This window comes from Tiliqua scincoides, chromosome 3 (assembly GCF_035046505.1).
Source record: "Tiliqua scincoides isolate rTilSci1 chromosome 3, rTilSci1.hap2, whole genome shotgun sequence".
Classification (NCBI taxonomy): domain Eukaryota; kingdom Metazoa; phylum Chordata; class Lepidosauria; order Squamata; family Scincidae; genus Tiliqua; species Tiliqua scincoides.
Window position 1 is genome coordinate 236548737 of NC_089823.1, and position 27474 is coordinate 236576210.

A 27474-nucleotide genomic window follows, 5' to 3' on the forward strand; every position below is an offset into this window, starting at 1 on the left:
ACATTTAGCTGATGCATTCAGCTGTGGCTGTCAGATAAAAAGGCAACATAAAGGTAAATACCATACTGCCAAACAAGACACACCACTCTTGTTTAATTGCTATCCAAGCACAATTTGTTTCAACAGAAAGTTGTTGATGGATTAATTCTTTAATACAAACTCAATTAACGGTCCATGTACACAACTCCCAACTTCTTCTTTGAATATGAGTGATATGATAGTTCCCTGTGTACACTGCAGCTGACCAATGTCAACAGTCTGTTGTATCCCCTGTTCTATCCAGTGCTCAGGATCATGTATCACACACAGCAGCCCCTCTCAGGTTTATACTAGAGCCCTATGACTATCTGGTTTCCCCAGAGAACAAAAGTCTGGATCTGAACCTTCCTGGATCCTGCCCGGTCTAGTTCACCTTCAGGCATTTGTCCAAGGATCTGCCTCTGGAACAGGAGTGCTGCCACAAATCCAAGGCCTGAAAGGCCATGCGCTGCTGACAGCACCACCCAGACCAACCACCCATGAAGTTCTGCTGGCAGAGAAATAAGCGTGGGGACAGATCTGGTGAGGATAACAGATGGGATGGGGCAGAGCTCAAACGTTCCCTTACCACGAGGGGGCCTAAACATTCCAAAACGTCCCTGCGGGATACATTGGGCACCGCACTGGTGCCACTGCATCGCTGTGCCGGGAATTACAGTGGATTGGGCTGCCTGCTGATGTGCTACCCAGAAAAGGCTTGAATGTGTTGCATTGACATCCGAAGCGGCGTGAAGCAGGGCTGTGTTCTTGCACCAACCTTGTTTGGGATCTTCTTCGCTGTCCTGCTGAAGCAGGCCTTTGGAACTACAACAGAAGGCATCTATCTCCGGACCAGATCAGATGGAAAGCTCTTCAACCTCTCCAGACTGAGAGCAAAGTCCAAAGTCCAGCTGAAATGTCTGCGTGACTTCCTCTTTGCCGACGATGCAGCTATCACTACCCACTCTGCCAAAGATCTCCAGCAGCTCATGGATCGTTTTAGCAAGGCCTGCCAAGATTTTGGACTGACAATCAGCCCGAAGAAAACACAGGTCATGGTTCAGGATGTGGACTTACCTCCCTGCATTACAATCTCTGCGCATGAACTGGAGGTTGTCCATGACTTTGTGTACCTTGGCTCAACGATCTCCGACACTCTTTCTCTCGATACCGAGCTAAACAAACGCATCGGTAAAGCAGCTACCACGTTTTCCAGACTCACAAAGAGAGTCTGGTCCAACAAGAAGCTGACGGAACATACCAAGATCCAGGTCTACAGAGCTTGCGTCCTGAGTACACTTCTGTACTGCAGCGAGTCATGGACTCTTCACTCACAACAGGAGAGGAAACTGAATGCTTTCCACATGCGCTGCCTCCGACGTATTCTCGGCATCACCTGGCAGGACAAAGTTTCAAACAACACAGTTCTGGAACGTGCTGGAATCCCTAGCATGTATGCACTACTGAAACAGAGACGCCTGCGTTGGCTCGGTCATGTTGTGAGAATGGATGATGGCCGGATCCCAAAGGATCTCCTCTATGGAGAACTCGTGCAAGGAAAGCGCCCTACAGGTAGACCACAGCTGCGATACAAGGACATCTGCAAGAGGGATCTGAAGGCCTTAGGAGTGGACCTCAAGAAGTGGGAAACCCTGGCCTCTGAGCGGTCCGCTTGGAGGCAGGCTGTGGAACATGGCCTTTCCCAGTTTGAAGAGACACTTGGCCAACAGTCTGAAGCTAAGAGGCAAAGAAGGAAGGCCCATAGCCAGGGAGACAGGCCAGGGACAGACTGCACTTGCTCCCAGTGTGGAAGGGATTGTCACTCCCGAATCGGCCTTTTCAGCCACACTAGACGCTGTTCCAGAACCACCTTTCAGAGCGCGATACCATAGTCTTTCGAGACTGAAGGTTGCCAACTAGTGTTATGGGGATGCATAGGACACAAAGGGCAAGAAGAGAAGCAAAACATCAGTGAGGACACTCCCCCTCCTTCTCAGTGTGCAGGTTGTTGGCGGATGGATAAACATACAGCTGGGTGGAAGGTTTGCTTTGTGGCCTCATCTCACAGAGCTGGAACCTTGCATGCAGGGCAGTGGTACGCTGTATATGAGCCATCTGACATTAACTGAGAATGGGAAAGCATGGGTTCCTGGAGGTGAAAGTGGTCCTTCTCAGCACAGCCCTGGAGATCATGACACCTACATGAGGTGTTCCAAATTGTTTGATGGCTTTCCTCACTAGCCTACAAGCAGGTGCAGATGTCTTACCTGGAGCAGAAGAGGAAATTGCTGACTCACCTGTTCAGCCAAGGAGCTCAAGAGCATATCACAGGAGCACAGCCAACAGACCTGAGGCTTCCCTCTCCTGTTGCAGAACATGGCTGGGCTGCCGGGACACATTCAGTCCAGGGAACATCTGTCACAGCAACCCCCTAAGCTCCCCTCCTGCACTGAAGTATAAGCTTGAAATCTGCAGCTGGACTGTTTGGCAGTGCCTGTAGCAACTGTCATCAAGAATCCCCCTTCCTGGCAGCATCCCTTCTGCCCTGGAGCAGGAGGTGCAGGGGGGTCACACTCTCAACACAGCCAAAGCTCACTCCCCACCCAATAGATCTTGCTTATCACCCTCACAGGGTAACAAGCCACTTGTCAAGGGGAAAGAAGAGCACTTCATTGTAAATGGTGGTCTATCAAAAAGGTTAATTGTAAAATAGAAATGAGAGCACTCAACGTACTTTCAATTTTTCAGTGCTTTATGATGTTGAAGTTCCTTGCATTTTCTGCATGAGGAGGGGAGGACCAGTCCCTTCTCTTGCAAGGATGGAGGTGCGGGTTGTGAAAACAGAGAGGTTTGAAAATACAGATTGGGAAATACAAGACAACATTTCTTGTCTTCTCATCATTTCATCAATGTCCTGTTTTATCTCAATATAATTAGATGCTTGAGGTGATTCCCAGAATGAGATATAAAACTAGCAAAGAGATGCCATCTCAGCATGTACAAAGCATCTGAAGCGAGGCAGCAGCATGCAGCTCTTGTCAGACCGGTTTCCCCAAACTGTTTGTGGGGAGAGTCAAGCAATTTATGAACCCTTAAGACCAAAACTGTGTAACAGTTTCAGAGCAGAAGGGCTGAAGAAGCCTCCTAGCAGCAGCTGCTGTATATGAATGGTGTAATTCTATTGGCTGCCAGTACAGACATTGCATTATGCTGACAGAGATGGTCTCCCAACCCTAATCTGCACCAAGAGCCCAAACAACTGCATGGAAACACATCCATGGAAACAGAGGCGCTACACACCAATCCCAGGGTGATGGCTGGACAACATCCCCTCATATGGCCCCTATAAAGTGACACGGAGATGTTCCTAGACCAGGGGTGTCACAAGGGAGGCATGGAAGCTTAAGCCCACACCAGGTCTCACCCATAGGACAGGTGATATCAAAATGCCTGAGCTGGTGGCAATGTTGATCTCCAGTGTGCGTTCATCTCTTGGCACTTTTTGGCCTGTTCCAGGGGACTTTGCCAAAACAAGAAGCAATGTGTTTTTGTGAGATCACAAAGGCTGATGAAGGCCCTGGGGAGCTGGCCAAAGAGTACTTTTATTTCACAAGGCTTTTGGGGGATGGGGAGAGGTTTCGGCTGGGCCTAGTATTGTGATTAGTTATTTACTTTATATGTGAGAGAGAGAATGTCACCAAGATGGCAATGGATGTGCTGTAGTAATTAATGGTACTTCAATCAAGCCCTTCAAGGATCTGTCCTGGGACCGGTGCTTTTCAACCTCTTCATAAATGACCTGGAGACAGGGTTGAGCAGTGAAGTGGCTAAGTTTGCAGACGACACCAAACTTTTCCGAGTGGTGAAGACCAGAAGTGATTGTGAGGAGCTCCAGAAGGATCTCTCCAGACTGGCAGAATGGGCAGCAAAATGGCAGATGCGCTTCATTGTCAGTAAGTGTAAAGTCATGCACACTGGGGCAAAAAATCAAAACTTTAGATATAGGCTGATGGGTTCTGAGCTGTCTGTGACAGATCAGGAGAGAGATCTTGGGGTGGTGGTGGACAGGTCGATGAAAGTGTCGACCCAATGTGCGGCGGCAGTGAAGAAGGCCAATTCTATGCTTGGGATCATTAGGAAGGGTATTGAGAACAAAACGGCTAGTATTATAATGCCGTTGTACAAATCTATGGTAAGGCCACACCTGGAGTATTGTGTCCAGTTCTGGTCGCAGCATCTCAAAAAAGACATAGTGGAAATGGAAAAGGTGCAAAAGAGAGTGACTAAGATGATTACGGGGCTGGGGCACCTTCCTTATGAGGAAAGGCTACGGCGTTTGGGCCTCTTCAGCCTAGAAAAGAGACGCCTGAGGGGGGACATGATTGAGACATACAAAATTATGCAGGGGATGGACAGAGTGGATAGGGAGATGCTCTTTACACTCTCACATAATACCAGAACCAGGGGACATCCACTAAAATTGAGTGTTGGGCGGGTTAGGACAGACAAAAGAAAATATTTCTTTACTCAGCGTGTGGTTGGTCTGTGGAACTCCTTGCCACAGGATGTGGTGCTGGTGTCTAGCCTAGACGCCTTTAAAAGGGGATTGGACGAGTTTCTGGAGGAAAAATCCATTATGGGGTACAAGCCATGATGTGTATGCGCAACCTCCTGATTTTAGAAATGGGTTAAGTCAGAATGCCAGATGTAGGGGAGGGCACCAGGATGAGGTCTCTTGTTATCTGGTGTGCTCCCTGGGGCATTTGGTGGGCCGCTGTGAGATACAGGAAGCTGGACTAGGTGGGCCTATGGCCTGATCCAGCAGGGCTGTTCTTATGTTCTTATAACAGTCGTTATGCAGTTCCATAAGATAGTGAACTGGTAAGCAACTGGTTTGCCACCGGAGTTTGGGGCACAGCAGTTGAAAATTGCTGAAAAAGTCTTTAGGGTTCTGAAGAGGGACAGACAGTTTGTTGCTACAGACAGTTGCCCTGGAAAGCAAACCGCAGGTCTCCAAAGTGTCTCCCAGAAGCTGGAAGTGACATCACAAGAGGTGAAGACCACAGTAGTCAGAGTGCCATTGGGGAAAAAAGTTAAAAATCACTGCACTTTGCTTTTATAAATCTTCTGTTTTTAATCTCTTGCTCTTTCTGTAGTTCCAAGGGGCTTCAGGGAGAAATCTTCACAGGGAAGAGGAGATGAATGTCTTGCATAACACCACTGCTCTCTCCGCCAACAACCCACACTCTTTGCAGCTGGGGAAGATGCTTCCTTGAGGTACAAGCCATGGGCCATGGTACATTTCTTCCTCTCTGTTCCCATGCCAGGCACTGACCATGCTCTCTCTCCTCCATGGCCAGAATGGCTTAGTTTTCCGAGTGGTGAAGACCAGAAGTGATTGTGAGGAACTCCAGAAGGATCTCTCCAGACTGGCAGAATGGGCAGCAAAATGGCAGATGCGCTTCAATGTCAGTAAGTGTAAAGTCATGCGCATTGGGGCAAAAAATCAAAACCACATATAGGCTGATGACTTCTGAGCTGCCTGTGACAGATCAGGAGAGGGATCTTGGGGTGGTGGTGGACAGGTCGATGAAAGTGTCGACCCACTGTTCGGCGGCAGTGAAGAAGGCCAATTCTATGCTTGGGATCATTAGAAAAGGTATTGAGAACAAAATGGCTAATATTATAATGCCGTTGTACAAATCTATGGTAAGGCCACACCTGGAGTATTGTGTCCAGTTCTGGTCACCACATCTCAAAAAGGATATAGTGGAAATGGAAAAGGTGCAAAAGAGAGCGACTAAGATGATTACTGGGCTGGGGCACCTTCCTTATGAGGAGAGGCTACGGTGTTTGGGCTTCTTCAGTCTAGAAAAGAGACACCTGAGGTGGGACATGATTGAGACATACAAAATTATGCATGGGAAGGATAAAGTGGATAGAGAGATGCTCTTTACACTCTCACATAACACCAGAACCAGGGGACATCCACTAAAATTGAGTGTTGGGAGAATTAGGACAGACAAAATAAAATATTTCTTTACTCAGCGTGTAGTTGGTCTGTGGAACCCCTTGCCGCAGGATGTGGTGACGGCATCTGGCCTGGATGCCTTTAAAAGGGGATTGGGCAAGTTTCTGGAGGAAAAATCCATTATGGGTTACAAGCCATGATGTGTATGTGCAACCTCCTGATTTTAGAAATGGGCTATGTCAGAATGCCGATGCAAGGGAGGGCACAAGGATGCAGGTCTTGAGGCACGGTGACCTTTGACCCTAGACCATAAAGTCATTTTAAGACTATAGCATATACACAATAGTAAAGAGCAGCTTGATACCATTTGTGCAGAAGGTTAAAAGTCTGGTTAAAAGCATAGAAACACAGAGAGCAGGGACAAGCTGCTTGAAGAAAATTATTTTTAGAAGCTCTTTGCTAGTTTCACAGAAGTTACACACTTTAGAATTTGGAAAAGATAATAGGCTGATTCTTGGCAGATGCATAGGTCTGGCCAAGGCTTCCACTAGGCTTGCTGCCAGCGCTCACTTGTTTATTCTTCCAAGTTTTCAAAAGAAGGAAAAACTTATATGGGGACATAGAATATATAGTCTTTGCTTTAAAGTATAACCAACATATTTGGGCATATGGGACATATGGTAGTTATTAGAAGTAAGTCTTAAACAAAAATGCTTGATTTTAGAAAAGCTTAAAGAAAACTAGACAAAGGGTTTAACATTGCAGACATCCTTATCAGTTGGCAAGGATGTTCTTGGCAAACAGCTGCAGGAAACGAATTTAGAAAAAGAATACATTTAACTAGATAACCAGGAGCATCCTTAAGAATTAGTCTTTGTTTGAATTGCAACTGAAATGGAGAAATGAATGTTAAAGGGGGCTGGTGCAGGGAAAAAACAGTTTGCCTGGCAGATAATGTTTCAGTAACTTGTTTGAAGGTAAATGAGAGAAGGATTTGTTAAAAAGGAAATTGTGATGCTGTGAAAGTTTGGCTTGTTTTATGTTAAAATATATAAAAAGTCACAAGAAGCTGGCTAAAGCCTTAGCGAGCCACAAAAGAAGTCACTTCTAGCAATGATACACACCACTATAGTAGTCACAAATAAAATTAAGACATATAGTAAAACTGTTAAAAGGAAGTTTAAAAGACTTTGGTTCGCAGAGGTTTGCAGAGGGCCCACAGAGTTTTACTAAAACCAGGAGAAGAGATGCAGAAGAGATAAGATCCTAATTAGGAAGGGTTTGAAAGGAATATATGTCAATAAATGGGTTAGAAGTTCTGCCAAATTAAGGTCTTCACACCCGTGTTTAAGTGTTTGTGTGTTCTCTTTAATGAGGATAGTACGAAAACCTATTTTCTCAAAGAGGTCCCTAGTTAGATTGATAAATGTGAGTGGGGGTCAGTGCTGGATGGAATGATGTTACAACGAACCCTACTGGTTTTGAAAACTTTTGGAAATTGTGTAATTTTGGCAAAGTTTTAAGATGAAACCCCACCTGTATGTAAATAAGAGCCAATCAATAGTTTTGATCGTTTGTTGCCCACCTATTTTCCATCTTGTATGTAAATGGTATTTTATCTATATCCTATTAAGAGTTAGCCCCATTTATGATGTCAAACTTTCAGCGAATGAGAAGTCTAGATTTTCAGACAAAGGACTGTGTGGTATAAAGGTTAAGGACTAGCGTTCAGACGGGGTTCATGCTTTGGACATGAGTCCCGTGGACCAATTGTATACAATTCAATAAAAGCCTGTGAACCTTCATCCCTGTGTACTGAGTCATACTGAGTTGCTTATCTGAGTTGCTGATTGGCCTTGCAGCAGTCTCTTGTTAACTGGTGTGCTCCCTGGGGCATTTGGTGGGCCGCTGTGAGATATAGGAAGCTGGACTAGATGGACCTATGGCCTGATCCAGTGGAGCTGTTCTTATGTTCTTATGTACAAGTCAAGGACCAAGATGGCTTGTGGTTCTCCTTATTGGAGGAAATTAAAAATAGTTTCTTCTTTGGGGGGAAGCAGGGTAGCTTAAGCAGAAGGCCCCCCCTTCTGGGTTTCACCACAGGAAACCTCCCTCACCTGGCTGACTGCTAATCAATAAAAAAGACAAAGAGGCAACAGTTTGCTAAAGTTGCAAAAAAGAAGTTATTTACTTACAGTTCCATTGAGTGTATATTTACAGCATCTGATTAGGATCAGAGGTTCAGCTAACACTTAGAGATAGCAAGACCCTAGAGCTGCCTCGCCCTGCATGCCTTGTGTTCAAGATGGCCTGGGTATCAGAGCCCTGGTGTGCGCATCTTAACAGGTCGGTGGTCAGAGGACAAGAGGAAGTGCTCAGAGGAGAAGGGAAGGATAAAGGGTTAGGGCCACACCCCACAAGGATCACAGAGAGAAGAGATAGAAAGGTCAGTCACTGGGCCATAGCTTGACCCCTTCTGGACAGCATCCTGCTCCCTCTGGACAGCAAATGGAGTTGCATCAACTCCAACACTCCTCTCCCCCACCCTGGGCACAAGCCAGTCTCTCTTCCAACTGGTAGCCAGGCTCCCATTTCACAACCCTATACAACAGAGAAAACTGAAAGCCAGTTGGCTTCTCATGGCCCATCCATGAGACCAACTGAGATGCATCACCATAGGCAGGAGATTCCCTTCTTTGTACGCCCTCCTCTTGCTCTTCCTGTTTATTGTATTTATATTATAGTGCAGGTCACCCAACAAATCAGTAATCAACAACAAACCAACCACCTACTTGCTGGGACTCATACAACTGAAAAAGAGTTCTAGTATTAGTTCTGACACATGGAAAAGACAGCTCACTCATTTTAACACCTTATTGGTTCCCTGCTGCATCACTGGCTCTCACCAACACCTCACTGGCTCTCAGAACAATCAGTCTGGGTGAGGAAAGTAGCTCTGCAATGGGGCTACCTGATTCTGTGCTGGCTATTTAGCTGGCGCAGAGTGACGATGTCTTGTGTCAGGCCATGAGGCCCAACATGAAGCTCTGGATCCCAACCCCCTCCTGCCCCACTCCATCCCCTACCACACCTCCTCCCTGCTCTCCCCTGCCCCAGAACACCTCACGTCACACCCCCACACACCTCTTCACCATCCAGCGCTCCGGGTGAGCACCAGGCAGTAATCCACCAGCCTCCAACTGGCGCTGGCCCAGCGTGCGCTCATGCCAGGCCAGGTGCAGTGCTGGCCTGGTGTTAACAGTTGCAGGCATGCCTTACGGCATGTTTGTGACAGTGTGTGTTGCTGGTGAGGTGGTGCGCACCGTTCAGGATTGGGCCCTAAGGCAGTTGAGTTTTCCTTTTCTAGTTATTTGGTCATAACTTTTGATAGAATGCAGATATTTCAGTATGGTTTGTTTCATTGCATTCAGCATTAAATTATACATTGAATGATATATAACATGATGTTATATGTTATTCAAAAGCTCTAAGATTTCACAATTTTGGCTAGTAGTGGTTTCACTCCTCCTGAGAGCGCCACCTGGTGCAGTCCACCCCCCGCCATCCCCTAGTGACACCACTGGTCTAACATATCCTGCTGTTGTTTGCTTCAGTTTCATTCATTAATAGCCCAATCTGGCCTGTTCTGTTCTAGCTTTTACGTAGGCCCAAACATAATAGCTGGAAGAGTAGTGAAAAATAACTCAAGCATCAACTTGTGATTTAATTTATTATAAACATGAAGATCTGGGCCTGTAATGCCCAGATATAAAGCCCTGCTCAATATAAAGCCTTCTTCTAAGCAAAGCATCTTGGGTTCCTTTGACATACCAATGCAGTATGTATGTATGTATGTATGTATGTATGTATGTATGTATGTATGTATGCATTTATTTATTTATTTATTTATTTGAGAGATTTATACCCTACCTTTCAGTTCAATTAAGGTGGCTTACACTCAAGGCGGCTTACAATTAAAAACATATAAAACATAAAATATACATATATATAAAGACATTAAAAACAATAAAACAATAAAAAAAAATAAAAAACCTGGATCCTGAATTAAAATACATTTAAAAACGCCATGCCCCCTGATGTCAGCCTAAAAGTCCTTCCTAAATAAAAAGGTCTTAAGCCCCTGCCGAAAGGACTCTAAGGAGGGAGCTGTCCTCAATTCCAGGGGGAGGGAGTTCCACAGACTGGGAGCCACCACTGAGAAGGCTCTCTTCCTAGCCGCCATCCCCCTCACCTCCATTAGTGGCGGCACAATCAGAAAGGCCCCCCCCCCATGGCCTGAGAGGACGGGTCGGATTGTATGGAAGGAGACGATTCCTCAAATACCCTGCACCCGAGCCATATAGGGCTTTAAAAGTCGAAACTAGCACTTTGAATTCAGCCCGGAAACAAACTGGCAGCCAGTGTAGCCGCCGAAGCAGCGGCCGGACTGAGTCGAACTGACGAGCCCCAGCAACCACATGGGCTGCCACATTCTGCACTAGTTGCAGTTTCCAGACTGTCTTCAGAGGCAGCCCCACGTAGAGCGTGTTGCAGTAATCTAATCTGGATGTAGGGCATGGGTCACCGTGGCCAGGTCTGAGCGACCAGTACCCATTTCCATGGCAGTAACTTGCATTCAGAACCATTGCACTGGTATGCAGGAATCTGCAGCTGACACTTTCAGTGCCATGGAGACAAGCACATTTCTTTCCTAATAATGTTGGCCTAGCAATCTCCTGCTGTGGGACCAGGACCAAAGCTAGTAAAACTGTAAATATTTGAAGAGGTGTAAAAGGGGCAGCACATGAGCGCACGCCCATGTTAAAAGGCAGCCTGTTGGAATAGCTACAGCGAATTGGAGGGAGGATCCATCTACAGGAGAACAAGCTGAACCCAGGAGCCTGGAACCTGGAAGGACAATGTTCCCTGTCATTCCACTGTTCTTGGGGTTCATAGTCTTTCTCTTTGCCCGGCACATCCTGAACATTCACAGAGCCCGAAGCAAACTCCCGGCTGGACCAGCCCCACTTCCTGTCATTGGCAACCTGAGACTGCTTGGCTTTCAACTCCACCATGAAACTTTGCTCAAGGTACAATGTCTGCCTCTCCCGCCAGTGCCTGCTTCACAAGTGTGATCGAAGGCAATAGCAGGAGGAAGGAGAAGAGCAGTACTCTTTCTCCCCACAGAGACTAACACATGGTGGGAGGGAGAATGAGAGTGCACTGGCAAGTCCTGCACCTAGATGCTCCCAGAGCACATACCCCACTCCTGTGCATATAGCCTTTGTCTGCAGTTTGTTGCAAGGAGGGGCTGGGCTTCAGGAATGCTGGGGACTTGCTGCATATTCTCACTGCCTCACCACCAGTGGACCGAGAGCTCCACTGGTGCGCACTGTCACAAGCGTGCCATATAGTATTTTGTGACTGCACACCATCTAGGACTGCTGGCAGGAAGCCCAAAGCCTTTCTGCCAACGCTAATGTAAGAAGTAGCATGTGCTGGACAAGATAAGTTCCTACTGAGTAGGGCAGAGGTGGAGAAAGGTCAAGGGGAGAACAAGGAGGGGGTGTGACAAGGCAGGGGAAGGGCTGCAACACAGGTTTGGGTGAGTGGATTTGGCCGGGGGCTTGTGGTATTGGCAGTGCTGACACGCAGCATATCCTATCCCCCTTCCCAGGCCCGATCCTCTAAATGGGGCAATGCAGACTTCTGCCAGTGATAATGCTGGTGCAGGCCTGAGTAGCTTATGGGGTTAACCCTGGGGAAAGAGGAAAAATGGCCTGTTACCCCACAGAGACCTCCAGAACCTGAAATTTCCCTGCAGGGTGCAGTGGAAACCTCACTGGTGCCACTGCATTGCTGCAGGGGAACTTAGGTAAGATTGGGCTGTTTGTGAGATAATGCCCAGCATTATCTTATCTGTTTTGGACCCAGGTGGAGGGGACATCCACTAAATTTGAGTGTCAGGAGAGTTAGAACCAGAGGAAACTCACTAAAATTGAGTGTCTGGAGAGTCAGAACAGACAGAATATTTCTTTACCCAGCATGTGATTAGTCTGTGGAACTCCCTGCCACAGGATGTGGCAATGGCATCTGGCCTAGATGTCTTTAAAAGGAGACTGGACAGATTTCTGGAGGAAAAGTTCATTATAGGTTACAAGTCACAATGGGTATGTACCATCTCCAGGTTTTAGTGGTAGCCTGTCTCTGAATGCCACACGCAAATGTGTGGCAACAGGATACAGGTAGCTTGTTGTCTTGAGTGTTCCCAGAGGCATCTGGGGAGCCACTGAGAAAAACAGGAAGCTGGACTAAATGGGCCTTTGGCCTGATCCGGCTCTTTTCATGTTCTTATGATAAACACTTGTTTGGATGTGCTTTTTATTGTTCATTTGCTACTAGCGAAAGCTGAATGAACTCCAGGACACTTAAAAAAGGGATCAGTGCCAGCACTGAGATACAGAGCAACTGTGGAAAACAGCCCAGGTACAGATTGTCTAGCTGACCCTCAGCTTCCTCTCCACATGCCAATTCTTTCAAATGTCTGATACATGGAGGTTTGCTACAGCTGAGGGCTGAGCAAAGGTCACCATGTCCCACTGCAGACTGACCTTTTTAAAAAATATTTGTGAAGTGGGAAAATCTTTTGCACATGCAGTTTGTTAAGCAAAGTTGATAAATTAGTCTGCTGAAATTCTGTCTTCTAAACGTTTTGAAAAGTACACAAGCCTTTTCTGTAGGTAGTGGTGACTACTGTTGTTGTTGTAGTATCACCATCAAGTAAATTAGATGGTACAAGCAGAAGACTGCTTCCTATGTTCTCCTTTGGCCATTGTTTTGGTACAGGCTTCACACACGAAGAATCCCTGGGGACCCTGTCAGCCTAACCCCCTCTCCCCCCACCACACACATTGTATTTCTTATTATAAAGAAAACAAGGGTAGGATGAATGCTCTGGAACCTGTTTGGAGCTCCTGGCCTGGAATTGAAAACTTACCCACTTATATGAAATGCAGATGGTGTTTCTTCCACACTGTGGTCTATTGCAGTGGTTCCCAATCTGTGGGCTGGGATCCAAATTTTGGTGGGTCTTGAAACTAACAAGCTGGTTGCTGTAAAAAAAAAATGTATTAAGCACTATGGAAACTGAAATGGAGCAGCATGTGCACATTTACTCATGAGTGGGCAAATGTGCCTCAGTCCACTTTGAAGGGCAGGTTGAGGGGAAGGCAACCCCACCAGAATGGTCCCATCCTATGAATGTGGAGCTCAACAAATACACCAGAAGACAGTTCTCCCCACCATTATAAAAAGAATAAAAACAGAGGCTTGAGTAGCTGGTAAAGTGCAACTTTTTTTTAGTCTTATGTGGTCTTGAGAGTGTCATTTTTAAAAGTGGGTCCTAGTGTTAAAACATTTGGGAACCACTGGTCTATGGGCCTATGTAGATCTATCTAGATGGGCCTATGGCCTGATCCAGCAGGGCTGTTCTTATGTTCTTATACACCAGTGGCACAGCTAAAGGGGGTGCAAAGCACTAAGTTTTGCAGGGAATCTCACCGTTCCAGGCATACGCCTTCATTTTGCACCCACTGCCTGGAATGGTTCTGAAGGGGAAGGAGAGAGGCTGCTTGCACACTGCAGTGAGGCTCCCTTGCAAAACTTAGTGCTTTGCACCCCCTCTAGCTATGCCACTGGCACACACAGTTCCTCTGCAAACACAGGTCGCTGACCTATTTACTACTATTAGATGTATGGTGAAGAAACAGCCACAGCCTCCTTTCATTTCATCATGTCACCATCCTGCTAGTTCCAGCTTCAGAGATAACCAGTCTATAGTCCATACAGGTGACTGACCTACTGGAATCTTTTGGCTCAAGCTTCCATATTTCCCACACCCTCTCCCCCTCCCTGCATGTGTTTTTATGCCACGTGTCGCTTGTCTTTCCAGATAGCCTCGGTGTATGGTGACATCTACACACTCTGGTTGGGACACACCCCTATCATTGTGCTGAATGGGTTCCAGGCTGTGAAGGAGGTTCTGATCAACCACTCAGAGGATTTTGCAGAACGGCCCCTCCAACCCTTCCTTGAAGACCTACTGGGTGGTGCAAAGGGTATTTGTCAATGAAGGTTGTCCAGATTAGAATGCAAGGTGTACTGGAGTTGCAACTCACTGAATTTACTAGAATCCATATGTGTTCTGTTAGGGCCAGCAAGTTCACCCATTCCTAACCTGGCAATACCTTTCCTTACGAGGAAAGGCTACAATGTTTTGGGCTCTTAAGTCTAGAAAAGAGGCGCCTGAGGGGGGACATGATTGAGACATACAAAATTATGCAGGGGCTGGATAGAGCAGATAGAGAGACGCACTTTTTTCTCTCGCATAACTCCAGAACCAGGGGACATCCACGAAAGTTGAGTGTTGGGAGAGTTAGGACAGACAGAAGAAAATATTTCTTTATCCAGTGTGTAATTAGTCTGTGGAACTCTTTGCCACAGGAAGTAGTGATTGCCTGGATGCCTTTAAGAGGGGATTGGACAAATTTCTGGAGGAAAAGTTCATCATGGGTTACAAGTCATGGTAGGTATATGCAAGGTAGGGGCAGGCTGCCTCTGATTGCCAGATGCAGGGGAGGGTATTAGGATGCAGGTTGTGTCTGTTGTCTTGTGTGCTCCTTGAATCATTTGGTGGGCCACTGTGAGATACAGGAAGCTGGACTAGATGGGCCTGTGGCCCAATCCAGCGGGACTCTTCTTATGTTTTTAATATCAAACACTGCACAGAAGCCCCTATGTGACTGCATGGCTCTATTCTGTCACTGGTCTACTCCAGGATCCAGAGGCCGTGGTGCAGAGTATAGACTGGCTATGGCAGGCTGAGCCCTCGCTAAACACCACCAAGGAGAGGCAGGGGTGGTGGAGAGAGCTCAATCCACACAACCTGAGCCACAGCTCTGGAGGCCCCCATTCTGGGGAATTGTAGTTCCCACGAAAGACAGCAATTCTCTATCCTCAGGAGTATATGGCACTTTTGGGCAGAATCCAGCACCAGAATCCAGCAGGGGGAAACAAGACAGAAGCTAGTGGGGCCTGCAGGAATGCGGAGTTCATGGTCTTTCCAAACCCCCAATACTGGCAGGCATGGACAATCACTGGCATGAAGCAGAATATCAGGGTGCAGTAATATTATTGTAACTGTATAATATATAATAACTAATAAGAATAACTATAATATTGTTACAACAACATCACTCCTAACTTACAAGTGATGTAGGAAAAAAGTAAACTATGCAGAATTTACAACAACCATATACAACAAGTGCTAAGAGCTCTGCCTCCCCTCACATGGCAGAGGCTCTTAATGAAGGGCTCTGGTGGGGAGGTTCTGCCTCACCTGACATGGTGGCTCTGCTTTTCAAAGGCTTCCTGCTGGGAGGCTCTGCCTCACCTGACCTCACACCTGCCTCATGTCACACAGCTGCTCAGCTTTTGAAAGGGCTCTGGTGGGGAGGCTTTGCCTCACATCACTGGGCAGTGGCGCTTTTCCAAGGGATGGGGAGGCTCTGCCTCACCTGCCTCAGCTTCACCTCACATCTGCCTCCCCTCACAGGCAATGGTGCTTTTCCAAGAGGTGGGTAGGCTCTGCCTCATCTACCCCCCCACGCCCTGCTGCAGCTCCCCTCAGCCCCGCCCCCAGGAAGCCCCCCCCACACTGAGCAGCGCGAGCGGGGGGGGGCAGAGCAATGATTGCATGCAGTGATTGCCTATGCCATGTGAGGGGAGGCAGGTGTGGGGTGAGGCAGGTGAGGGAGGTGTGGGGTGTGCCAGGTGTGAAGGGAGGCAGGGGAGGCAGGTGTGGGGTGTGGCAGTCGTGTGGGGTGAGGCAGAGCCTCCCCACTGTGAAAGGCACAGCCACTTGTGAGGGGGGGCAGGTGTGGGGTGTGGCAGTCGTGTGGGGTTAGGCAGAGCCTCCCCACTGTGAAAGGCGCAGCCACTTGTGAGGGGAGGCAGGTGTGAAGGGAGGCAGGTGAGGCAGACGTGTGGGGTGAGGCAGAGCCTCCCCACTGAAGAACGGTGCCACGTGAGGGGTGGCAGGTCTGGGGTGAGGTGGGTGAGGCAGGTGTGCGGTGAGGGGAGGCAGACGAGGCAGCCTTGGGGCGGGGCGAGCTCCCTCCCCAAAGAGCGACCCGGAGGGCAGCGCCACCCTCCGGGGGCCTTCCCGCCGCGTGCTGCAGCGAGGGCCGGCCAGCCGACCTGCGCAGCGCGTGGACGCCTCGAACCGCGACCCCCGCCCTTGGGAGCGGCCGAGACCCCCGCGGAGCCGGCTGGCGCTGGAGGACGAGGCGCGCGCAGGCGCTCTTCAAGCGGCGGGGCGGGCGCTCCGTCCTGGTGCGGCTGAGAGCAGCAGCGCTGCCCCGAAGCAGAGAAGGCAGTGGCGTAGCTGGAGGGGGCGGCACCGCCCCCTTCCAGCTACGCCACCGAGAGAAGGGCAAGTGGCCGTGCTCAGGAGGGGCAGGCGGGGGGGGGGAGCGAGGCGCCAGGTTCAGCAGGCGCCCAAATGCACCTCCCCACACAGCTGCCTCACCTCACAAGTGGCTGCACTTTTCACAGTGGGGAGGCTCTGCCTCACTCCACACGACTGCCACACCCCACACCTGCCTCACCTCCCTCCCATTGCAGGCCCCCCCTCATGGGCAAGGAGAAATACCTGATACCACCCAGCATCTTGCAAGGTAAAGGGCCACCAGTTAGTGCTAATTGGCCATTGCAACCCCCATGGATAAGGAGCAATACATGATGCCACCCAGGGCCACCAGTTGCAGCCAGCCAGGTGTTGCAGCCCCGTAGGCAAGGAGCAATAACCAGTGCCACCCAGCGTTTTGCAAGGTAAGGGGCCACCAGTTGCTGCCAACTGCATCCTAGTCCTGCCCGAGTCTCCAGCTGCACCTGGTTGGAGGGCCTGCCTAGGCATCCTTCAGTCTTAGAAGACCACTGTATCGCGCTCTGAATGGTGGCTCTAGAACAGAGTGTTCTCTCCAGTGCACAAAGCCTGGGTAAAGTAGATGTGGAGGATAGACTGTTACCCATGCAGCAAATCCCCCCTCTCCACGTCGCTGGAATGGTCCATTGGAAAGGTAGAAGCCAATACGGTTGGTTCCAGCGGTGTCGCAGGAGTTACCAGAATGTGACTGTGTTCAGCCATGAACTGCCTCAGGGACTCAGGCTCCGGATTTTGCCTCGAGGTTGTCTCCTGAAGCCTTTTCCATAACTGGATGTAGTCACAAGGCAGTGGAGGTTTGGGATCAGAGTTTTCCTTCTCTCAGATGAGCTGCCTTCCCAGGCTGACGAGTCCCATCTACCCGGTGGCTAAACAGCCTCTTACGACAAGTACAGCCAAACTGAGGGCCTATTCTTATCCCCAGCCCCAGGGGAACCCAGGGGTTCTGGTGTTATGAGAGAATAAAGAGCATCTCTCTATCCACTCTATCGATCCCCTGTGTAGGAAAATGTATAGAACATTAAGCTTTTAGAGACATGGCAACAGTGCAGGCACACCTGCGTTGGCATCTGGACACATCTAGAAGCCTCTGCCTTGTTCTTGTTCAGTAGAAGCCGCAGACTTCTGACTCATTGCTTAGTATTGTAAACAAGATAAGAGAATGGAAAACCCCAGCCTGTTGTGTATTGTTTGAGAGGGAATAAAAGCCAGAGAAGGCTGAATCCCAGTGGCCTTCCTTCTGCATCTCGCTTCTATACATGTCTGTCGTTTTATTCTTTGCTCTGGCCTCTATGCCACACCAAGCAGTCCTTGAATCCCAGGGTCTTGGACTGCTTCCCAAGTAGCATTGCTACACCCCTGCATGATTTTGTATTTCTCTATCATGTCACCCCTCAGGCGCCTCTTTTCTAGGCTGAAGAGTCCCAAACACTGTAGCCTTTCTTCATAAGGAAGGTGCCCCAGCCCAGTCATCATTTTAGTTGCTTTGCACCCCCTCCAGCTATGCTACTGCTGGGATACTGCTCACCAACACAATGGGCAGGCACTTCCCACCCCTTGGGAGCGCCCTAGCTGGGGTGCAGTAGGAAGGGGCCTGTAGTACACAGCGCCTGCTGCTGAGGGAGTCCCAAGAGGGCCACAGTCCTGGCATTTCTCTGCTAGATTAAGGATGCAGTCCTATGCACTCTTACCCATTGAACTCAGTGGGTTTACTTCTGAGTAAACACATATAGGCTTACATTGTAAATAAAAAAACTTGAGAAGATAGGACAATCTTTGCAGGTATGCTTATAATTAAAGAAGTAGGAGGGTGCTTCCCTGAAAAAGTTGCTGCACAGCTAGGGTATCAACACTAAGAAGACCGTGCAAGTTTACTTGTCATCAGTTCCATTAAAATTGGAATATTTTAGGAATATTTTAGAAATACATGCAGGAATATTTGTCTGCTGCATCTGGTATGACTTACAAACATCCCTATGCAGGCAGCTGTGAAATGCAGTATGCAAATAGAAGATGGAAGTGAAATATTTTTTACTTTACCTGGCCCCAAGACCCTGCTCTAAAGAGTCTGCTGTAGTGTGATTGTTGCAATTCCATGCAAAAAAATACACCCCATCGTGAAGCCCTGTGAGAACATGCTGGCTATTGTAGGGAAAGAGGCAGGCTAGCTGGAATAAAATCTCCACCAAGAAATCAAGCGAAATATCAAATACTGACCTCTTACCTGTTGTGGGAACGGTCCTTCAAAGCTGCTTGTGAACCCTTATCCCAGGCTCTCACTGTCTCTATAATGCCAGGTATCATTTTTGCTAATGGACGTGCATGGAAGCAACAGAGACGATTTAGCCTGACGGTGCTGCGGAACCTGGGTCTCGGGAAGAGGAGCCTGGAAGACTGCATTCATCACGAAGCCAGGCATCTGGTCCAAGCCTTTGCACAAGAGCAAGGTAAAATCCCTTGGCACCATTCCAGAGTCCCACATTCTGCTTCAAGCTGCTGTGTTTTATTGCGCTGTGCTTCTGTTTTTGTTATGATTTTGTTGTGATCCAACTTGATGTTTTAATTTTAACTAAGATGGGAGGTGCATTCTCAACATAAAAAATAATTTTAAAAAATCATAAACAACTGGAGATCCATGGGACTGAACTCAAATCCTACTGCAATGCAATGTAGTCCTCTCTTCACTACAACTCAGCATAATGGTGTCCCCTTCACTTCACAGCAAAGCCAATGGACCCCTTCAGTCCCATCTTTTGTTCTGTTAACAAGTTGATTGCCACAATTCTTTTGGGCCATTGCTTTTCCATGGAGGATGACACTCTCCAGCGCCTGAACAAAGGCTCTAAAGCCTTGGAAGAATTCAGTGGCACTATCTGGCCACGGGTTTGTATTCCTCATATCACAACTACAGTTTGTTGTTATGCATCACTGTTGCCCCAGCAATGCAGTCTTAGGGCCCAATCCTCCTCCCTCCACCAAGCAGCCACACCAAAAAACCAGCATGCTGTATCCTGGGGAGGGGGGGGGTGCAGGGCTGTCAGGAGGCTTTGGAGGGAGGAGGCAAGTTATTTCCCCATTCCTATAAGACACCCACTCCTCAATGGGTCTCTGGACCTGCGCCAGCTCTATAGGGCAGGAGGTCTGGTCTAGAGCAGGGGCGTCCAAACAATTTGGCAGGAGGGCCACATCATCTCTCCAACACTCTGTCAGGGGGCCAGGGAAAAAAAGAATAAATTTACATTTCAAATTTGCATAAATGAATTTATTAGAGATGAAACTTATATGAATGAATGAAGGTCCTGCAATAGCTCAAGGCCTAGCATAAAGCAATGGCCAGCCTTTCCTTCGCTGCCACTGCTGCATCACAGATATGAAACAGCAAGTAGTGGAGGGAGCCTGCGTCCCACAGCTCAGGTGAGCGGTCAAACAGTCGTCCTCATTCTGAGAGCAGTTGCATCAGGCCAGCATGGGCTCCAGCAAGTCTCTGGAGGGCCAGAGGCTCATTGGAGACTGGGGGCTCCCTGAGGGCCACAAGTGGCCCCCGGGTCGGGGTTTGAGCACCCCTCGTGTAGAGGGTAGAGCCTCCTTTAGCCCGTAGATAACATCAGAAGGTTGCCAGCTCGAGGACACCGGAGCTCCCTGAATGGCTGAGAATGGCGAGACCTTGAAGCAGCTGACAAGCCCATCTGAGTGATTCCACCTGCTCTTGGTGGGAGCAAGAAGCGTCTTGGCTGCCCTCCATGCGAGAGGTGGAGCTGCTTGTCAGTGTGCGTGGGAGAACTGGAGGCCAGAAGTGAGACCAAACCAGGAAGATCCACCTGAAATGTTGTTGGTTCTTGAAAGAGAGAACCTCCATGATTGTAAATCCCTTGAGGGATTTAGAAATGCCTGCCTATGCAAGCGGGGCCCGGAGCTGATCGTCCAGGGGCGCCTTGGAGCCCGCCCCGCCAGGAGGAGCGCCCAGGAGCGCTGTGGAGAGGCCGCCTCTCCGTCAGCGCCTGAGCGCAGACTGAGCCGCCCCTCCCCTCCTCCTTTATGAGACAGATGCCCTAGAGAGGCACTTATGTTCTAGGGCACCCATCTCGTCTCCTATAAAGGAGGAGGGAAGAGGGGGCGCCGAGACGCTGCCTCCTAGGAGCGCTCCTGGCCGCCCCTGCTCCGCGTCTGATAGCATCCCTCAGGGGTGTCGCGGAAGTGGTGCGCACCCCTTGAGGCCAGGTCTTCCTGCTTCACGGCCAGGTCGCCCTGCTCCGCCGCTGAGGGCGTCCCTTGGGTGGAGTGGAAGCAGCGCATGCCCCCCGACTTCGGAGGGGACGTGCGCCGCTTCCCGGTACCCACGGAGCCTTCTGTGCAGCTTACAAGCTGTGCGGAGGTCTCCACTGCAGCAGTCTGGGGCTGCTGGGAGCAGCCCCAGACCGCTGCCATGGAGACCCCCGCGGAAGGCTCCGTGGGAGCCTCGGCTGCTTCCTCCGTTCCCCCTTGTTTTCAAAGGGGGAACGGAGGAGGCAGCTGCACAAAAGTAATTGCGGTGATGATGACGTCACCGCAATTACTTCCGGGTCATGTGCACAAGGGGCGGAGAAAGGGGGCAAAATGGGGTGTGGGGGCAGAATTATGGGGGTTGCCCCAGGCGTGAGGACCCCCAGGAACGCCACTGGGTGAGGGGCTCAAGTTCCTCAATGGCCCTACTAATAAATAAGAACAGCCCTGCTGGATCAGGCCACAGACCTATCTAGTCCAGCTTCCTGTATCTCACAGCCGCCCACCAAATGCCCCAGGGAGCACACCAGCTAACAAGAGACCTGCAAGGCCTCCTGGGAATTGTAGTTAAGAACATAAGAACAGCCCCACTGGATCAGGCCATAGGCCCATCTAGTCCAGCTTCCTGTATCTCACAGCGGCCCACCAAATGCCCCAGGGAGCACACCAGATAACAAGAGACCTCATCCTGGTGCCCTCCCTGGCATTCTGACGTAGCCCATTTCTAAAATCAGGAGGTTGCATCATGGCTTGTAACCCGTAATGGTTTTTTCCTCCAGAAACTTGTCCAATCCCCTTTTAAAGGCATCTAGGCCAGATGCCATCACCATATCCTGTGGCAAGGAGTTCCACAGACCAGCCACACGCTGAGTAAAGAAATATTTTATTTTGTCCTAACTCTCCCAACACTAAATTTTAGTGGATGTCCCCTGGTTCTGGTTTTATTTGAGATTGTAATGAGCACCTCTCTATCCACTCTATCCTTCCCGTGCATAATTTTGTATTTCTCAATCACGTCCCCCCTCAGGCACCTCTTTTCTAGGCTGAAGAGGCCCAAATGACCTTTCCCCAAATTCCCACAGCACCCCTGCCAACCATTCATGACACACCAATGTGCCACAGAACAGTGGTTGAAAATGACTGGTCTATTGGAAGGTTTGGAGAGTTGCCACCTCTTGGGTTAGCGCTTGGAAAACGGTTGCTGAAGGAATGCTTTGAGCCCCATCAACAGCCATTGTATGACAGCAGACCTCTGTACTGCTGTCATAAATGCTTTTGCACAACAATCCAGTCCTGAATGGGATTGGCCTGTTAATCTTTCAAGTGTTCAGAGTTTGTAAAACATCTAATTAAAATTATGAGGCCCATTTGAAATGGTTTGCGGCAAACACTAATTCTTGGACAGTACTTTTCAACCAGTGGCATTTCACAGTCTGGAAGGCGATCTTAGCCCTACTGCTGTGCTAACTGCACAACCCTGCTCTGCTTGCAATTTGCCTTACAAGATGCACTGACAGATTCCCTCATGACCAAAAAGCATGGAACTTGTCAGTGAAGGGTCTGCCTTAACTTGTGCCACGCAAGGGGTATTCCTACAGTTCAGTCCACAGATGTTTCCAGATAATGATCTAGTTGTGTTTTGTGAGCAGAACAAGACAGGGAGGGGGAGGAGAATGGGGTGGTGGGTGGGCAGATCAAGGCTGAGAAGGGAAAGGTATCAGCAGCTGCTGCTCACAATGATACACTAGTCCACTTCCTGGCCTTGATCCAGACCTGGGACCATGAAAACTTGCACCAACAATAGAGCTGGCACAGGACCAAGTAGACCTAGCAGGCCAACCTGGGCTTACCCAGGGGCAAGGGAACAAATGTTCCCTTATCCCCAGGCTGAAACTCCCCCATGGGATACAGGGATACTCCCCCATGGGGTGCCATGTTGGCACAGCTGCATCACTGTGTGGGAGTTGAGTAGGAATGGGCTGTTTGTTGTTGTTCGGTTGTTAAGTCATGTCTGAGTCTTTGTGACCCCATGGACAACAGCACACCAGGCCCCTTTCTTCCGGAGTCTACCACTTTCTTCCAGAGTTTGTCCAAATTCATGTTCATTGCCTCTGTGACACTATCCAACCAACTCATCCTATGCCATCCCCTTCTCCTTTTGGGCTGGTAGTTATTAACAAAAACCATGGCTGGTCAGGATTCCCGCCCTCTAACCCTTGACAGTATACATGTATGAATCCTAATATAATTGGTGCTTTTTCTTTCCATGCAGCTCTTTGATGCCTTTCCAGGACTGATGAAACACCTACAACCTATCCTGAACAGAACATTGACATGCCTGGTTCACTGGAAAGACCTTGAAAGGCTTGTCAAGGAGGAGATCCAGCAGCACCAGAGGAGCTGGTCACCTGAGGAGCCTCGGGACTTCATTGACTTGTACCTTGCTCAGCTGGAAAAAGTAAGCACCTGTGCCAACTGCACTCCCGAAACTAATAGCTTAAATTACTAGTGACTTTTGCTGGCCAACAAAGAGACCACAGATACTTTGAACCTACACCTACAAGGTGTCCTTAGGGATTCCTATTTGGGGAACGTTCAAATTAATGGTGCCGTTCAAATAACATTCCAAACATTAGGTGAACATGCCAAGGATTATTCATCTTTAATGCTAGAGATCAAAGCGGAACACTACCCATCAACTGCTATATCATGTGGTCTTCCAGGTGCTTGATAGTCCACCTATTTTGACAGTCCTAGGCAGGAACCAAAATTGTAGGTTCATAATGTTCCTGTTAGACCACCAGATGTTGCTCTCCTACCCTTCAAGGGTTCAACAGTGACACACTTTGTGCCAAATGAGATGTGCATATAAACTTGCTATTAAGAAATGCATTTCCAACTGGAAGTGCCTCTCCTTCACCATAATAAAAATAAATAAATAAATAAAATTAAAAAATAAGACAGTACTTCTTTTTTCCATTTGCAGAGCAAAGATGATCCCACCTCAACATTCACAGAAGCCAATCTGGTCCAGGTCATTATAGACCTTTTCATAGCAGGCTCAGACACATCCACCATTGCCTTGTACTGGGCACTTCTCTACATGATGGCATATCCAGAGATACAAGGTTTGGATGATGCACCATATATGGGTTTCTTCTCCTCCTGCTTCCATATTGCATTCAGTTTACACAATTGCCACAATAATGCAAGATATTTTAAGTGCAGCATAGAGTACAATTGGGCAACTGCCAAGGACCTGTGCGTGTTAGAAGTACCCCCAGTGGATCAAATCACAATTGGCAGATCTAACCTAATCTGCCACAGCTGGGAGAGCAGCAGGGCAGGCAGATTAAGAGCATGAAAATGGTACCAGTGGTACGCTGTGGTATGCTGTCACTGGGGAACAGTTCCGCTGCCTGGCAGGAGTGTGCTGCAGTCTGTTCCGGTACTGATCCTTACCTGTTCACCTTACCTGTTGCTCTCTTTACAGCACAATCCTAGGCAGGTCTACACTTAAGTAAGTCCCATTGTATATGATGGGACTTACTCCCAGGTAACCATGTACAAGATTGCAGACTTTGTGCGGGGGATCAGGGGGATAGTGGATTAATAACAAATAAGGGAGGAAACCAACATAATACTCATTTCCCTCTTTACACATACTTAATCCACTCCTGAAAACATTCCTTATAGAGGGAAAGTCTGGATGTGTACAATTATTACATTAATTTCAATGGGAAAAATTCTGACTCTTTTCAAAGCAATCCAAGTTCACCCTAAGTCACCTAACAACATAAGGTATCCGTTTGGCTCTCGCAGCCTGGAATGGCTCTGAAGGGGAGGGGCCATGCATGCAGCAGTGAGGTTTCCTGCAAAACTTTGTGCTTTGCACCCTCTCTAGCAACACCACTGCAGAGGGGGCATCTCTTCCCCATCTATGCTCAGTCCTCCACAGGTCCTGAAGAGCACTTCCACTAAAGTCCAGAGGAGCACTCCTGAGAAAGGGGTGCACCTCTTCCCTACCAGGGGGAGAAATCTAAAATTCAGTCTGATCTCCTAGAACTCCTTCTTGGGCACATAAGGCAAATTTGTCCTGTCTCTGGAGATCAAAGTGGAGGGGAGGTGTACCCACTAGGTAAAATAGAGGTGGAACATGAATTCTCACTACATGGCCTTAGAAAAGTTCAGCCTCAGTCTTCCCCATCTGGAACCTTCATAGCTGAGCAGGGATTTGAACCTGGATCTTCCAGGTCTAAGTTCAACACCAGAACCACCACACTATCCTGGTTCTGAACCACACTTTTCTCTCTGCTATCTGGGCTAACAGCCAGTTTCCTTGGGTCTCTACACCTGAAAACCTGAAGTAGATCCCTGGTTGAGGCCTGAGGCAGTTGACACTGCACTCCCTACCTGAATCACCTGAACAGGTGCAGAGTCCTGTTGTAATGCTGCCAGGTGGCACCTCGGAATAACAGTTCCACCTCCAGTTTTGCCGGCAGACAAAGGTGTACTGCAAACTGCCCTTCTGGTTTGAGACACCCAACACGCTAGCAAGCAGAAATGCAAGGAATTTGTCACATAGATAAAAAGAAGTGTCTGTTAGGAAAAGAGGCGTCCCAAGCAAGGTCAACTTCACTTAACAATTTCATTGAATGTCTTGGCATTCTCTGGTAGAGCGAGTGCAAGAGGAGCTGGATACGGTCGTGGACCCATCCCGTGTCATCCGCTATGAGGACCGGAAAATCCTGCCCTTCACCAATGCAGTGATACATGAAACCCAGAGAATGAGCAGCATGGCCGCAATTGGAATTGTGCATAAGTGCACCAAGGATACAAATGTCCAAGGCCTGCCTATCAGAAAGGTGCATTTCAAGAGAGCTGGAATCTGTTCTTCACTAATACATAAGCTGAAAAAGTTGGTGCAGTCCCATCACCTTAGTCTCTTGGTCAGCCACTAGAAAATAAAAAAAAGCCCCTCACCCTCACAGAGGCCATAGTTCAGACTCCAAACAAAGCAACCAGGTTTTGGGTAGTTTGTCTCTCCCCCTGCTCAATTTATTCTATTTATTAAGAAATGTATATCCCACCTTTCCAAGGCAGATCACATTAATAAAAACAATGCAATAAATCCTCTCATTAACATTAAACAATGATCAAAAGCATTTAAAGGATCCCTGATTCTTACTCTTGATGCTTCCATTTCTGATCTGTTAATCTCTAAGAACGCAGCAACATCGCAAACTATAGTTTGTATAAGTTGAGGTGTAACTTCAAACCACAATTTCCCCAAGCTATGGTTTGCAAACTAGCATTAAACAATGGTGTTAGATTCTGGTTTAGAGGCCAGCCATGCAAACCACTGTTGGGTGGGGTTAGCTCAGACATCATGATAAAACATAATTGGACTTTGCAAATGCCAAGGTTTAGCATTACCTAAGAATCTTGTTTCCTTCAGGGGACCACCATTCTTCCAAACATTTTCTCTGTCCACTATGACCACAAGCAGTGGGAGACACCACGCAAGTTTAACCCCAATCACTTCTTGGACAAGGATGGGAATTTCATCAACAAGGAAGCTTTCTTACCATTTTCAGCAGGTAATGCATTGCTTTATACCAGGGATCTCCAAACTTTTTGGCCAGAGGGCTGCATCAAATGTCTGGCACGGTTTTGTGGGCCGGAAAATTTTTTTAAATATAAATTTATATAAATAAATTAGAGATGGAATTTAGATGTGTGAATAAATGAATGAATGGGCTCATTCATTCAACCTCTCTGGCCCTTAGAACACCCTCCAGATGCAACCAGAGCATAGTTCTAGTCCTGTTCGGCAAAGTGGGCCAGGGGCTTTCAGGGTACAAGAGGCTGGCTGCGGGCCAGATAGAGGCTTGCCGTGGGCCGCATCTGGCACCCGGGCCAGGGTTTGGAGACCCTTGCTTTATACAGAGGAGTGAGAGAATAAGATTTCTGATACAGCTTAACATGTGAACAGCTCCTTGGTTCCATGAGTCAAACCCCAAGCACAGCCATCCATAGGAACAGATGAAACTGTCTTGGACCATCTAGCTCAGTACTCTCTCAGTACAGTGGCTCTCCTGGGCATCATACAGGGGTCTTTCTCCACCTAGAGATGCCAGGTTGGAATTTGAGGCCTTTTGCATGCAAAGCAGGTGCTCTGCTACAGCCTCCTCCCATCCCCAGGCATGCTTATCTGTTTGTTGTCGAATGATAGTGGTTCATATTTTCATTTTGCAGGGATCCGGGTGTGTTTAGGAGAGAAGTTGGCAAGAGCAACCCTCTTCATCTTCTTCACCAGCTTGCTGCGAGTATTCAGATTTCAGCTGCCAGAAGGAGTGAAGGAAATCAACAGTGTGCCTATGCTGGGAGCTGCCCTACATCCAAACCCATACAAGACATGCGCTGTTCCTCGCTAGAATGCATTTGATCCAGCAGCAGCCAAGATACTTGACTTTGAAGTTCCTCATGGCAGGGACAATACTTTCACCCCCTTTTAAAACTTATATTAGCATCATGGGGTGGTGGGTGTTTTGGTGTAAGATAAATTGTGTTGTGTTGGCAACCTTCAGTCTCAAAAGACTATGGTATCGCGCTCTGAATGGTGGTTCTGCAACAGCGTATAGTGTGGCTGAAAAGGCCAATTCGGGAGTGACAATCCCTTCCACACTGGGAGCAAGTGCAGTCAGTCTCTGGTCTGTCTCCC

The 27474-nt window shown here is 48.4% G+C and overlaps 1 protein-coding gene across 1 annotated transcript; it reads left to right on the plus strand.

Moving 5' to 3' along the window:
• The first annotated feature begins 10908 nt into the window (after nucleotides 1-10908).
• LOC136645341 (cytochrome P450 2J2-like) lies at nucleotides 10909-27187 on the plus strand. The gene is made up of 10 exons (XM_066621571.1): nucleotides 10909-11079; nucleotides 13941-14106; nucleotides 18788-18937; nucleotides 19213-19373; nucleotides 20662-20820; nucleotides 23023-23208; nucleotides 23737-23878; nucleotides 25428-25615; nucleotides 26209-26350; nucleotides 27009-27187. The coding sequence occupies exons 1-10, from the start codon at nucleotides 10909-10911 to the stop codon at nucleotides 27185-27187; spliced, it is 1644 nt and encodes a 547-aa protein (XP_066477668.1).
• Nucleotides 27188-27474: the final 287 nt, after the last annotated feature.

What these genes read in the sequence shown, in the direction of transcription:
- LOC136645341 (XM_066621571.1), top strand. Translation starts at nt 10,909, where the DNA reads ATGTTCCCTGTCATTCCACTGTTCTTGGGGTTCATAGTCTTTCTCTTT. An exon ending in CCTACTGGGTGGTGCAAAGG is followed by an intron (nt 14,107 to 18,787) that starts GTATTTGTCAAT and finishes CTATAATGCCAG; the next exon opens with GTATCATTTTTGCTAATGGA. An exon ending in AAGGCCTGCCTATCAGAAAG is followed by an intron (nt 25,616 to 26,208) that starts GTGCATTTCAAG and finishes TGTTTCCTTCAG; the next exon opens with GGGACCACCATTCTTCCAAA.